The sequence below is a fragment of the Argopecten irradians genome, chromosome 16, assembly GCF_041381155.1.
Source record: "Argopecten irradians isolate NY chromosome 16, Ai_NY, whole genome shotgun sequence".
In the NCBI taxonomy this organism is placed as follows: Eukaryota; Metazoa; Mollusca; class Bivalvia; order Pectinida; family Pectinidae; genus Argopecten; species Argopecten irradians.
In genome coordinates, this window is record NC_091149.1 from 8,597,838 (window position 1) to 8,613,042 (window position 15,205).

At 33.0% G+C, this 15,205-nt stretch overlaps 1 protein-coding gene across 1 annotated transcript; it reads right to left on the minus strand.

Annotated features, from left to right (window-relative positions):
- Positions 1 to 1,611: 1,611 nt before the first annotated feature.
- LOC138310293 (nucleolar protein 58-like) lies at positions 1,612 to 15,025 on the minus strand. Its single transcript, XM_069251429.1, has 15 exons — positions 14,872 to 15,025; positions 13,626 to 13,702; positions 13,219 to 13,271; positions 12,445 to 12,566; positions 11,993 to 12,129; positions 11,026 to 11,090; positions 10,353 to 10,487; positions 10,059 to 10,204; positions 7,828 to 7,954; positions 7,295 to 7,458; positions 5,921 to 6,055; positions 5,584 to 5,645; positions 4,721 to 4,851; positions 4,051 to 4,140; positions 1,612 to 3,218 (listed from the first exon to the last, which is right to left on the minus strand). Exons 1-15 carry the CDS (start codon positions 14,914 to 14,916, stop codon positions 3,151 to 3,153), a joined length of 1,557 nt encoding a protein of 518 aa, XP_069107530.1. The 5' UTR covers positions 14,917 to 15,025; the 3' UTR covers positions 1,612 to 3,150.
- Between the last annotated feature and the right edge of the window lie 180 nt (positions 15,026 to 15,205).

Here is a 15,205-nt window from a genome sequence, read left to right on the forward strand (position 1 = left end):
ACGGTCTATACTTTGCCGAGTTTATATAAAATTGACAGCCTTTATGTACAATACTGTGTTCCTTTTATTCTCATCACAATAGAGATTTATTCTAAAGAATTTGCAAGAGTTTCCTTAGAGTGAATGATGGTCCAAACTAAATGTGCAAAATATGCTCTATTAGGTCAAAACCAACGTTAACGACACCTGGGGACCTAAACAAGATAGCTTCCCTTTCAATCGAGGATGCCGCAGATCAGTCATTTCATTCCTACAGCAGGAGAAGAATTTTAAAGAATTTACAAGTTTTCCCCTACTTGGCTCGGTCCTCTATCCCCTGGGGACCGAGGGTCTTATTCTGTTTATACAAAGTTTGTTCCATTCTAGTCCAAGATCCTCCATGGGTTACTACTACTGTCGTTATATCCAACCATGGACAATGTCGTACCAAAACCAAAGGCATTTTGGGAGAAAAAAACTGACCAATCACAGGCCTGCAACACCGGTACTATCCTCGCCCATCTTGAAAGTCATGCAGTCAACCAGTGTACCATTATTTGTTTATTTTGATGAACATCAAAGGACCAAAGTATGTACCTTGTCATCTGTGGTAACACACAAGAGTCTTCGGTTGTGCTACGACATAGCCCAAGGGTAGATATAGCGACAGTAATAGTAACCCCTGGAGTATCGTGGATGGGGATGCTGAAAATCCTTTCATTCCTATAGCAGTAGAATTTAATGGAACACTAGTTAACATGGACTCCTATTGTGATGAAAACATCTCTAGGTCTGAGTCAATCACTAGGCTCCACGATCACGAAACAATCTTAAGACATATGTTTTGACTAAGCCAAACGTAAATGATGTAACGTTTTGACACATCATTTTTGATTGGCCAAGTCTAAATTTAAGACAGTTTTGGACCCAAGACTATGTCATGATCCTGAGGCCCGGATGTTGAATCATAATTTAAGACAGTTTTGGACCCAAGACTATGTCATGATCCTGAGGCCTGGATGTTGAATCATAATTTAAGACAGTTTTGGACCCAAGACTATGTCATGATCCTGAGGCCCGGATGTTGAATCATACTCTTTACCAAGCATTAGAGTTAAAACAGCTTTTGTTTTTTTCACACCCTACTAACAGCAGCCATAGCTATTTATGACATACAATTCTAGTTTCAGGAATATCCATTAACCTCAAATTCCTAATCGTGTAGCATAAAAGATGTTATAAGGAAGGCTGCTAACTTAAGATTTTTTCCTTAATTTTGTAATGCTTTAAATTTCCAATAGGGAATACATGTATCAAAATAAGGAATTCCTTTAAAGATGCTCCACCGCCGACAGAGCATAAATGATATTCATCATTTGAACAATAATTGGTGTATATATATATATATATATATGTCTAATTAACACAGAAAATAATACAAAATAATTTATTTTGCCTTTGGTGCATGTGCAATCAGTTCTTCATTCCATATAGGGTTTAGTGCCACAGATTTTTTTCAAGATGCAATGAATGAATTTTCATACTCAATTTCAATGATGTAGCTTGATGCCATGTGTTAAATAGAGAATAAATCAAGATACTTTGAAATCAATTTAAAACAAACACATGTAATTAAGATGCAATTGACTTTATACATGTAAAATGATAAAACATAACAAATTGTACATTTGGTACATAATGCAAGTTTTAACAAAGTGTTCCCTCATAAAGTTATTTATGAATTTGCTTACTATGCAAGTTTCAAGAGAGATAACTCTTATATCCTGATGGATGTAATAATGTTAAATGTTTATCAGTTTTGTATTAAATTCAACATGGGTTGTGTTGATGAGAAAGTTTAGTTGTGATAAGGACATTAATATAATAAAATTATATTCAGGTAGGACACAACCTTAAATCAAAGACAATGATTATACCTGTATGCAGTGATGCATACTGTCAAATCTATCATCATTTCACATTACAGTTTCCTTCTTTTCTAGTGAGTATCCATTGTGATTTTGCTTTGCGAGTGAAACACGGAATTGTATTCTTTGAAAAGTGTGATGCTACTCTTGCAAGCACATGACGTCACAATTAGTTCTTACCCTTAAGGGCAGATAACTGTATATAATATAGAATCTGTATGAACACAAGGGTATGTTAACAAAACGCTTTTACATAAAGACACAAAATATATCTCTGCTCAGATCCTGGCAAAACTAACTTTATATCAAAAACAACATTTTGCTTCCTGAAGACAAATTTAGGACCTTCTAAATCAAAGAATAGATCAGTCCATTATGAAATTTCAGGGGTGAATTAGTTAAATGCACCTAGAATGTCTGTTGGACTGTAGGACAAGATTATTTAATAATGGGATTTTAAAAAAGGTTATAAATGCTGACAATTTATAGACTGGACAAGTTGAAGAACTTTTTAAAGTGAGGGATGAGATGGTTTTGAAAGTTTTGTCAGACCTGGAATTTGTAGATTGAAAGTTACCTTGGACTCTTGGAGCAGAATTGACCTGAACCAATATAACAACATTATACAAGAAGCAAAAGAGAAGGTTAATATTGCATATAAAACAGATTTCCAATACACTTCTTCGGCAGAAGAATATTTAGATTACCTCCACTAGGTATTTGTCTCAAACATGAAAATCAAAAACAGAACATAGCGTAGTCTATTTGCTTCACAAACATCACAGATCCATGTTAATATAAGTGATATAGAGGGCATAATCTAAGAAAACATACAATACATACCATGTTTGTTTTTATCTGTAGTTCCCCACTACCGTAGTGTCATGGACTTTATTCCACCTTTGCATATCAGAGTTACTTCCCTTGCAGGAAGGTATTCATTGCGACGTCATTATTTTGTTAGCAAAATTCATGTTTATTTTATCTGAAAAGTTTTACATTATGCTCGCAAACAGATGACGTCGCAATCATTACCTGCCCCCATGGGGAGATAACTCTGTTATATACAACATCAGCAGCATAATGCCCATCTTTGATAAAATAGTATCTAGGGCCCATTTCACATATCTAGGGCCAAATAGTCTGGCCAATTTCACATATCTAGGGCCAAATAGTCTGGCCCTTTTACACAATCAGTCTCTGTCTGACAGCTGTTTAAAATCTACACCGGTTATAATTTCCTCTAATCTGAATCTTCTTTGGCCTTCTTCTTCTTTTTCTTTTTCTTCTTTTCGGAGGACTCTGGTGTTACTAGAAAACAAAGAAGATTTTTGTTTGTTGTGTTGTTGTATGTACAGGTGGTTAGAGATTATATGGATATTAGCATGTGCTATAATATGATATAATAATAATATAATATAAACTTTATTTTATTTTACATCGATTACGAAACAAAAATTATACAACTTATGCAAATCACTCTCAATGGTCCGGCTGGGTGAAAGGCAAGTGGCTTAACCACTACACCTCTCGATCACCCTAAATGGCATGTGTTTGAAGGTAGTATTATCTATCACAAAACTGAAGGCTGTGTGTAAATCATCAGATGAGGCAGGTAGTATAGTCATTTGATGTACATCAAAAGAATTGACTAAGAGCAGAATGTGTGGCCACGATGGAAGTCATTCTCTGTAAATCTTCACATGAAAGGACAACTTGATATAGGCCTGTAACTGGTCAGCTTTTTGAAATGCCTGTAGTTTCAAGTTCAACTATCACAAGATCATTGATGGATGTCATGATGTGTTACATTTGTATTTGAACAATATTAAATGTGTTGGAAGGGGGATAACTCTTATATCAAAATCATTTTCTGTTTTAATGATATTTAGAAACGGGTCTAAATAGCATATTCGTTTTGTCTTGACAGCAAAGAAATAGATCAACTCGACAAGAAGAACTTTTTCATTAAAGATTTGTTTCTGAAAGTTATCAAAATCGTCCCTAACAGTAACCAATTTTTTAATAACCTGCTATCTGATGATGGTAGCCTAAAACGTAAACCATCTCAATCTGTATTTGAGTATACTATGTAATACAAACCATCTAAATCTGTATTTTAGTATATTATGTACACAATTACCTGGTTCTTGCTTAATTTCATCGTCCTCCATACTTTTGTCCAAGTCCTTGTACTTATTCTTCTTTTTCTTTTTCTTTTCAGATGTAGCTTCTAAAAACAAAGACAATTTTTAGAGTTTTGCAAATATGTTGACAATATTTACACAAAAATAAAGGGGTTTAAAGCACAAGAAAGCATAATTTAATATCATATAAGTATTTGACATATGAACTGGTACTATCCTGAAACATTATTCTTTTAGACAATTCACGATAATGCCATGGTTCACAAGAGCTAATATTATTTGAAAGAAATGTGTTATTTTACATATAATATCAGTGTTTGCATTGTGTATTCCATCAATGGGGTCCTCTTCATTTAAAAGTCCCCTAATGTAATTAGAATCGTGATCAAGAAACAAGTGGGGACTTTTTTTATTTTCTACTCTTAAAAAGGATATGGGAATAGCGTAAACACAAACTCTGGTTACTGTAAACCAATTTTAATTTTGTGATTTCTGTTTCAAAACATTTTGCAAATTTAAAATTGAAAATGGAAATAACTGTGGAACATATGAATTCCCAGAGATAAACTTTTGCGAATTTACCTTGATCGTGAAATTCGTGAAAATAAATCGCAAAGAAAGTTGGTTTATAGTATCTATTGTGTCTTTGCACTATTTGCCACTAACCTTCAGCTGGTTCTACTTTGGGTACTTTAGGTGTTGAAGGCTCGTCTACATCGCCATTCTCCTCAAATTTCCTCTTTTTGTTGGCTTTTGGAAGAGTTGAATCTGCTGCCGGGTTATACATTTTTACTTCACTACAAAATAACAGAATGTGTTTATATCTTACATCATGTAAACTGACAGTTCAATTTAATTTACAAGGTTTATTCTGTGAAGCCTTTTGCAAGTTCTGTAGAGGAAAGCAAATCTGGCAAACTAGCACAAAACTTTGAACCAAGATGTAGAGGCCAAATTTGTCCAAGTCAAGAACAAATCTTACAATATGGTGCAAGTGGAAATGGAACTTTTAACCCTGCAGAGATGTAGGGCTTATATGAGTTCTACATAATGTAGATGGATATACATCTGGCAAAGTGGCACAAATGGACTTTGAATTTTACTTTATAACCAAGAGAGGTAAAACACCATCACACTCTATCTCGAAATACATGTTCCAGTGATAAAATACGAGATGGAGACTTAATGAGACAGACTTGGACAGACTGAAAGACAATTTCAAATGTTTTTGTTTCATATTTTCAAATTTTCCTTTTCAAGCATAATTTCCTCTGCTTTTCCACAAATACAATCAATACATTGGATCCCAACAATCACCAAACCATCCAGATCGGGAATTTTCCTGACTGCTGAATTCCATTCAATTAACAATCAAATTGGTTCCCTAATAATTACATCCAGATTGTAAATTTCAAGATAAATGACATCTGGATTATCGCACATTCGTTGTATAATGTTGTTGATCTATCAATTCAAATTTTATTCGGTAAGTTAGCAAACTTGTTGAACACAATGTATAGATAGCTTACCTTTTATTTTCAAATTTATCCCATTTCGCCTGGAATTTCCCTGATCCACTTATTCTTCTTGCCTTCAAACAAAAATAGAACTTTTAACATATCTCGTCAGATAAAGTTAACAGACTTGTGAGAATAAGCAATCTTGAGTGAAAAGAAAATTACATACTAATTTTGGACTTGTTATATTTACTTTATAATTTGCACTAAACAAACACAGATTTTCCTTTAAAGAAGTATAGTTCACATATTTATATTTAAGGAATCTAAGTCTAAACGATATTGAAGTAATGTTTTCAACTGGTATGTTAATTTATCTTCACTGTGACATTTCTGAAATGATACCTACCCCTCCCTCCTCTAGATAACGTAGTCGCTTCTCTAGCTTGGCTCTGTGTTCCAATCCTAACTCTGCATTTGTTTCCTCACCCAGAGCATCTACACGAATAGCTAGTGCAGACTTTGCGGCAAGCATACGCGACATCTGATAAACAACAAAAAGTTATTATCAATGTGTGAACAAATGTCTCAATACTGTCAGAGGTTGGATTATACAGTGAAATCGGCAAATATTTTCTTAATTTCAATGTCACACAACGTTTAAGGGGACTTGATACTTGTGTCAACTGCCAAGTATATACATGAATTACATCTAGAATAACAGCATCTAAAATTCAGTTATTTATTCACTAAATCATTAGCATTGATACAATACTGAAATAATATTACTATATTTTGGCCAAATAAGCACCAAGGGCACTTTAAAATTGAAGCAAATAAGAGGGCATATAATAGAAACAAACTTGGACTTGAGCCTTTTATAAAATTATTCTACAAAGTAATCCATAAATCAATTTGCAAAAGAAATCATTAAGAAAACTAATATAGTTTTCATATTTGCAATCTGCATTTAATTCAAAGTAAATGATATTGAAGCCTAAAAAAGGGGGTAGAGGCACTTAGACCAAATAAACAAATATTCTTGTTTCCGGTAACACCCTTTTAAAACAAGAGCTGTTGGAGAACAGCAAAGCTCGCCTATTCAGAAGAAGTTGATGTTCAAGTATTTACTATTTAAACATGGAAATATGACAAATTAACAGACTCAAAAAACCTAAGGGCCCCAAATTGGTTGTATATCACGTTCAGCATCCATACACATTAGGAAAATAAATCATAAACATTTATGATTTTTAAACAATTGACGAAACAGAAACTTGATCAAAAACTTTAACGTGAAATACGCTTTTAGCTCCCCTATTCTTTGAATAGGGAGCTAATAAGGGTCGGTAGCTAGGTAGGTTTTTTTTAGTTCTCTTCATCCCAGTTTCTTACAATGTAAAACTGAAAAAGACTTTATTCAACCTTATATAAACCATGAATTTGATTCTCCGGGGATTATTGGTGCCTTAAATTTACAGAATTTGTACCAAAATTCCTAATTGTTTGCATGAGGACAAAACAAAGTTTTTGAGTAGGCACTGATTTTACAGGGTCAGTCGGGTTACCAGAAACACAAATATTTTTTTGTATGGCCTTAAAGAGATGGGGCACCTATTGAGTCTAATGCAGTTTTTCATCTTTCCTAGCTGCCATGAATCTTAAAAGTTTCTAAATCTAATAGTTCTCCCTGGATATACAAATTCATTCAATCATGATCAGAGAGGCAATTGCATGTATATGAAAATCTCTCACATAGAAAAACTTTTGATTCAATTCCTACCTTTCCCTTCATCTTTGTGTTTGATTGTCCGACCAGTGAGGCGTGATAAATCAAACCATATTTAGGCGTGTCATGTTTTGTCTTTAGGGCTCGGAACAAGGCTTTTTCTGCTCCTAAAATCTGGACCGTGGACGAAGGATGCTTGGCCAAGTTCAATAAAGAACCTGAAAAGGAATTAGAAGAAAGTTTAGAATAATTCCAAATTAATAAGGATATTTATCAATTAAAGTAATGTTAAATAATAACCAATTGATCAAGTACTCTGGTTCAATACAATAAAACATGTTTATTATCAACCTCTCAGGACCAAAAATTTGTAGAAGAATCTCAAACAAATTTGAGCTGGAAAAGAGCCACCTGCTATTTCTATTATCAATAATCTTGAGTTATTATAAGCCAAATTTTCTGATCAGGTTTTATGACTTTTCTCAAATAGGTAGACGCTGACTTTCAAAGACCACAATGAAGTGTTCAAAATTTTCATAAATCTGGTTTACACAATTATGGAACTAAAGCTAAATTAAGTAATGTACCTGCGTGTGCGATGAGACGTGCACCTACTAGCTCTCCCACTAGGATGGTTAAGTTAGGAGCGACGGCCATCATTCTGTTCTTCACATAGTCATACAACTGTGCTCTGTACTCTGTTATGTCTATAACCTAAAACAAAGCAATCAAAACAGATGAATTTCACAAAGGAAACCATTGGATTGGTCTGATTTCTCATCCTAAACATTCTGTAATATCTATTACCTAACACGTATTCATCAAATGGCAATAAAAAAATTGCCTAGGAAACCATATATACAATGTATTGTTGACAGGTAACATCCTTTTCCCTGTGAATGACATAAAACAGATTAAAACAATGAAAATTTCACTAGGAAATCTACATTTATATATTGGTGATATTTCATATCCTAAGAGCTTACAGAAACATAAATCTATAATAAAATGTATTAGGATTTCAGTTACATGATCAGTCTAATAATTTGAAAGAGAATATTAATTACTGATAAGAAAATTTAATTATACAATCTCGGGTCTTCAGACTTCTGAATTCTGAGAGGGAGTCAGTCAGTTTCAAGGTAATTTTTGACATTGCTTTAAATACCAGGAAAGAGAGTGATAGAAAAGACTGACTCCAGTTGTATAATCTCTTATCTTATTAACGTTTTATTTTTTGCTGCATCAGTGGTAGTGACGAAATTGTTACGACATCACATGTTGTCAGTAAAAACAATTTTTATCCATCATCTGCAACTCTTAAGTAAGTTTTAATGCCAGAAATTTAATTATATACTTTTCTTGAATGAGCAAACATATGTATACATCATTACATATACTGACACGCTATTTGAGTGCATTAGGTTCTATTTTTAGATCATCACAAGACGTTCACTGCTGAGTAATAAAGCTAGTGAGTCAGATTGCGACCATGTACACAATAGTTAGCATTCGTACTCTGATGTAGTGCGTGGTTATTGACTTATTGTCATTGTTGCATCAGCGGTAGTGACGAAATTGTTACAACATCACATTTTGTCAGTAAATACAATTTTTATCCATCATCTGCAACTTTGAGCAAGACACTTAATCCACACACATATTACAGATGTCAGTTCAGTTTTAAATCTAAGAAGTCTCTAGTACATGTGCATATTTCAGATCGAAAACTTATTCAGTGGACTATAAAAAAAAAAAAAACCAAAGAAAAAAACAAAACAATTTATACATGATTTAATCCTGATGTGTTTTTTTGTTATCATATAGAAAGTCCAAATCAGAAAAAGTCATCAGTTTAATTGATGTGTGTCTTAAGATTCAAAGAATTTAGGCCAGACTGGTTCTAATTATTTAAATTTTATTTCCTAGTATAAAATATGGTTGTCGGATGCATCAGTGGTAGTGACGAAATTGATATGACTTCATATTTTGTCAGCATCAAAATGTTTTATCCATCATTTGCAACCACAGGACATGTACAAGCAATAATAATTTTCTTTTGTTATAACCAGCAATTTTTTTTTATATTCCTGTAATTCTATATGATTGTGCATGACCATGTTTGGGGGACTGCTTTGAAAATTCGACAATTGTTTTTTTCCTACACAGTAAGAATTACTTGTTTGGTCAATATTTCATAAAGTATTACTTATATAATGTGTTGGTACAGATTAACATTAGAAGTGAAAATTTAGTCTATGTTTTGAGATTTTGAGATATACTTTTCATACCAGTTTTTTTTTTTTTTAGAACTGGATTAATATTATCATCCAAAAGGACACTAATTACGAAGTTAACATTATCAGCTTAAGGGATCGATTAGAAAAGAATTTTAAATTTGTGTTTTCTAAATTTTTCTACAATGTAAACTTTATGAGATTTCTTAAATACAAATAGTTTTGAAACAGACTACAAACATAATCTAGAAGTTGCATCAGTGGTAGTGACGAAATTGTTACAACATCACATATTGTCAGTGAAAACAAGTTTTATCCATCATCTGCAACTTTATCATTCTGTCTTCTTATTAATGTATCCCTTTGTAGCAATTTCCCAAACTGTTTAAAATAATTGATAATGGTTGTACAAATTTAGATATGTATGCTTAGAATGTTGAAATGTCTGACAGAATTTCTGGAAATTTAATCAACACTATATATATTATACAAAGTGTTGGAAATTGGATGGGGACTAATTATTTACCTACTAACAAAATTGATCTTCATTTTTTTAAGCCAATAGTTCCATGTTTTCTTACCTGTTCACAAAGGTAAGTAATATTCAATAAATCCTCCTCTGAGATTTCTGTTCCCATGGAGATCTCAGCCGCTTGTTTCAGTTCTTGTTCTACCTCCTCGGGTAAAATGTCAGAAAAGTCCACATTGACCGCATTAGTCCTGTAGCCTGAAAAATACATTTTTATGGCTGCCAAAAATGTTTGAATTAAGACACTAAGATTTATCTGACTGGCTTATTATTGTGTTTTTAAAGACAGTTTGTTTTCTATTTGTGAGAGACTATTTCATCTATTTCAAACCAACCCAAATCTTACCCATCATTTTGACTGTTTTAGCATATGCTAGATTGTCTTGTATAATTTTTCCCAGTTCAGGAAAGTGCCATCCGAACCATTCCCTCGTCCTCATGATGTAGTTGTTCAACTCTTTGTCAAGGTCATCCAGTAATGCTGTAAATGTCAACAGTATATTTATTACCATACTTAACACAAGATTTTCAAATAAATTTAAAATTTCTTGCACAAATTTTTATATTGTTCAATATTGCATGATGAATATAGTATTGAAAAATAATTCACAAACATGCATGGTCATGAAATCTTTTTTAATGATGATCTGACAATTTAGATTTGAAACATTTTGGAAACTCAACCAGATTCGAACACATAATTTACTCAATCTAAGAGGTCCCATCTTGGATTTTGCAATGTCTTGTCTTTGTTGTAACAGTCATATGAAAGATGGGCAATAGCAAGACGTTCAAGTATTGATATTGAAAATTAATAAGGGAAAACAATTCAATTTATTTTTCAAAACTAATTTCTGTCAATACAAAGATTTGATTGATAATATTATCAATTTAGAGTTTGATAAAATTCTTCAAATTTTAATAACCGCCACAATTTCAGGAAATTCATTATTTCTAGAGGACCATTTCTTTCTGATATGAACATGTAAATTGTGATACCCTATTACATGTGTACTTACATATAGCCTGTACAATCATAGTGTCCACTTTGTCTGGGCTAAACTTCAACTTATATCTTGACAAACTGAAATTGAAAAATGATATACATTTACACATTTGATAACATCAACTTTAATTTTTAAAATAAAATTCACTCCATAGTCTTACTTTCAATTTAAATTCTTTTGTAACTCTATTAATAGTTACAAAACCTTTTAGAAAGTGTCACTTGCAAAATTTGTTTGTGTTGAAATAATAAAACATTTTAAAATTTATCTATTTGATAAATGTGGAAAATTAAACTTGTTCTGTTTTTATATGAAGTGTTACAAAATTAATTGTTTGATTCATATCAACTACTTTCAGAAGACTTTCATCTCTTAACATTCAGTAATATCTTAACAGATGAGTTAATACTTCTACTTATTTCATAGTTATTTGATACATATAACTGAGTGCTTTTTCAAATTTGATGGGCAATGCATTAATTATCATAATCAAATAAAAATTCTTCTATCTCAATGTAACTGCCCTTTTCTTCACCAAAATTCTTTGACTTTACAGACTATAATTGAATTAAGAAGTCTTATTCTGCATTTGGCCTTACAGAATTACCTGTCCTTGCTGGTACGTATTGATTTTTTACGTTATGTACCGTATTCGACCCAATAAGCGCCAAGGCATTTAAAAATTTGAAAAAAAATATGAAAGGTGCTTAATAAGGGAAAATTATTGCAAACTATACAGTTCTGGTTTTTATTTATGACCGGGTTCCCGGTAATTGAAGATGAGGCCTCAAAAGGGGGAGGGGCGCATATAGCAACATGGGCCCTTATTGGGTCGAATACAGTATTTAGTGGGCGTAATATCTTATTTTTCAGAAAAAAAACCCCAAACTTTGTGCTCACAAAGTAACAATGTCACTATCAATACTTTCCCACAAGGGAAATAACTCTGCAATATATAAAGACAAGAGTTGATTCCTACCTGTGAGCCAGACCGAGAGCCATAGCGGCCATTTCTTTCTCTGGTAGACCGGTGATTAGACTGCTCATTTGGGAACGAATGCCTCTCATGAGTTCACTAATAGATGTGTTACACACGCAGTTCACGTCAAACTTGTCCTAAAACCAAAATACAAACAACCAAGTTCATAACTTCTCCCATGTAGGAAACTAAAAACAACCAAAGTCATAATGTTGGAAGCTTACTAATTTGAACTTTGAAGCGTGTATGTTTGAGTGTAAAACAATTATGAGCAAAACCAAGGAACAAATTAAATATATGCAAACAAATCAAACTTAAGAACATTTATCTGAAATTTTGCTTTGTAACAAATTGTCCTAACAGATATCCACTGTAAAATTATTTTTCCTTTAATCAATAAAGTAGGCATTATAGTCTGACTGGTCTGTAATTAGTAACTTTTATAAACTTACCTTGATAACATTTCCCAGTTTAGCATCAGAGACGGCCAGCTCTTGGGATGGTTCTACCAGAACTTTTTTGAGGAGTTTCTTTAGTGATTTGTTCATCTTTCCTTCGATAGAGGCAGTGGCAGCTGTGGAGAATATGATCATGTAGAATTTTAAAATTTTGCGTTCCTCATAACCTCATAAAATAAAATCTCAACATAAGCTTTGATGGGAGATCATAATTTGATAAAACTTTTACAACAAAATTCCATTTTGGTAAATTTAAACTTTAATATAATTCAATCTTCTTTTCAGGAAACGCATTTAATCTAATCATTTCTCAGAATATGCAAAGCCCATTGCTTTTAGCCAAACAACTATATGCTACAAATAGTACCAGGGTTTGCGTTTTTATGCCTTTTCAAGGATATACAAGAGACCTAGAGGGTCTGTATCGCCCACATTGTTTCATTTCCTAAAGGATTTAAAATATCTCATTCTAATTTCTTTGCAACAATGAAAGAATTTACCACTGTTTACTTCTAATGAGCTCTGCCCCTCCTGCCCCATAGCCAAGATTTATATAAACAATCTTTCTCTTCCCACATTTATGTTTCTGGCCAAATTTGGATACGATCCATGTAGAACTCTTTTTAAAAAAAATGTCCGCTGACTGATGCTGCACCATGACACAAGCCCAGTGAGCTAGAACCCCATTTGTGTTTCCGACAGTTCATAGGGACCTCAATTCATCATTTCACCCCATTTATGGAACAGAATCTGAGAAACTCTACTAACCAGCAAGTGCCTCTGTGGTGTCTTTGAATTTCTTGAAATGTTGTAATTTCAACCTGAAAAGTCAAAAGAGAACAATGCTACCCAACTGTTAATTTACAATATCAATGTCAATTCATAAGTAAAGTCTAGAGCTACTTTGACATTTCTATCATGAAATTTAATTGAAGTTTACATTTTTTATATTTCAAACTGAAATATAGATCTGCATAATGTATAATCATAAATGTTTACTTGTTGGCACATCGACCAGATGCAATAACTTTGGAAGACCTAAAAGTTCATTGCATTCTGATCTTTATCATCTTTACTGAAATGATGAAATGATTTTCTCATTTTCAATATCTCCATCAATTAAATTTAAAATACCAACCACCTGTACCAATACATTAACATAATTTGATACTTACATTTTGCTAGCACTTTCCGCTGTTGAGAATTCTTCATAAAGCTTTTCTGTCTTCTTTAATTTCTTCTCATCAAGCAGCTGAAGTCACAAACAAGATTACACAATGCGACCAAATAAAATTATATTTAGAAATTATGGAACTACGGTAGCACTTAATCCAATAATATTCAATGTACAACTTTGAGAAACTTCTAATGGGCAATGCTAAGTTGCTAACATGACGTAATGTTTCAAATTAAGTCAAAATGGTTTTGAATTATTAATATTAATGACAAACTCTTTCAGATGTATATATGTATTATGAGAGAGATTGCAGATTGATACAGTTCCAAAAATACCCAAAATGATATTAGCAAAATCATATATATGCTTTATACAAGTTTTAGCTGTACCCCAAAAGTCTTGAATTTATCAAGAGTGGGCCTGTAACAGAGCTTGGGAAATGTACTCTTCCTCTCGTCCAGATGAGTGGATTTTGTCATTGGACGAGTGAATGTTGACATCACAATGACCAAAATTTCATTAATTATATTGTTTCTCGCTAAATTTATATAGGGTCTGACATTCACATTCGTAACTTTTTCTTAAAAATATGATGAAGTGATAATAAGCTTCGCTATCTGCATAATTCTTGGAAATCCCTGACTTTCTTTTTAAAAAAATTTCCGCAGCCCTGCTATACTACATGATGCTGCATGAATTTGCCAGGGGTACTAGTGGGGCTATGCCTACTAACAGTAGCTACTTGCAGGCATGATGTTAAATGGGACCAAAATTACTCTGAAACTTTGGCCATGAGATACAGTTCCATCTAATTTCTGGTGACTTGTTTGGTGTTAAGTTTCGGTTATAACTTAAGTGAAAAGTGTAAACAGCAAAGGATGACCAGCTGTATGAGATATTTACTAACCCATAACGTTAGGACCATAATTTCTTATTTATATCAGGCAGTCGCAATCAGATTCCTGGGTCTTACATTTCTGTTTTGAAAAGTGATTTGTACTTTAATCGGATTGGACGTCTCTCTCATGACACCGTTTATAAAACGAGTAAGTTATTTGGGTATAATACCAGTCATCAAGCAATACCTAAGCTAATTGGTGAGTAACTATTTCAAGCCATGTGTGGTCTCCATTTAAAGACCACGTGGTTCGGATGTCTGAGTCAATAGACTTAAATTGAGCGATTGTCTGTGAATAATACAGTCTCTATTTCATGCAATAGTTGCATTTTTTACATATGTATACCTTGAATACGGCGTATCCAGCAGCTGTTTCAAATAAAACCAACATTTTTAGTTCTTTCCTCGCAGATGATTGTAAACAGGAAAAGCCACGAGGACGAATGACGTTTTCTGAGCATGCGCAATACAAATTGCGAATTCGCTATTGACAAAAAGAAACGAAGCGAAAAGCCATGAAGGGAAGTAACTCTGATAAACATGTTCGTTATAATAAGTGCGCATATCAGTATTGAATAGTAAAAAGTTCGAAAGTTGGTAATATAAACAAGATATTTAGATATTGTTTACTATGTTACTCTCTGTAAAACCTATCTGCTTGTGGTGATAAGGAAAAAAAG

Excerpts from the sequence above, each read along its gene's own strand:
- LOC138310293 (XM_069251429.1), bottom strand. The coding sequence starts at position 14,916 with ATGTTGGTTTTATTTGAAACAGCTGCTGGATACGCCGTATTCAAG. Across the intron at positions 10,205-10,352 it reads TAAAACAGTCAAAATGATGG|GCTACAGGACTAATGCGGTC; the intron begins GTAAGATTTGGG and ends TGTATTTTTCAG. Across the intron at positions 6,056-7,294 it reads ACACAAAGATGAAGGGAAAG|ATGTCGCGTATGCTTGCCGC; the intron begins GTAGGAATTGAA and ends GTTGTTTATCAG.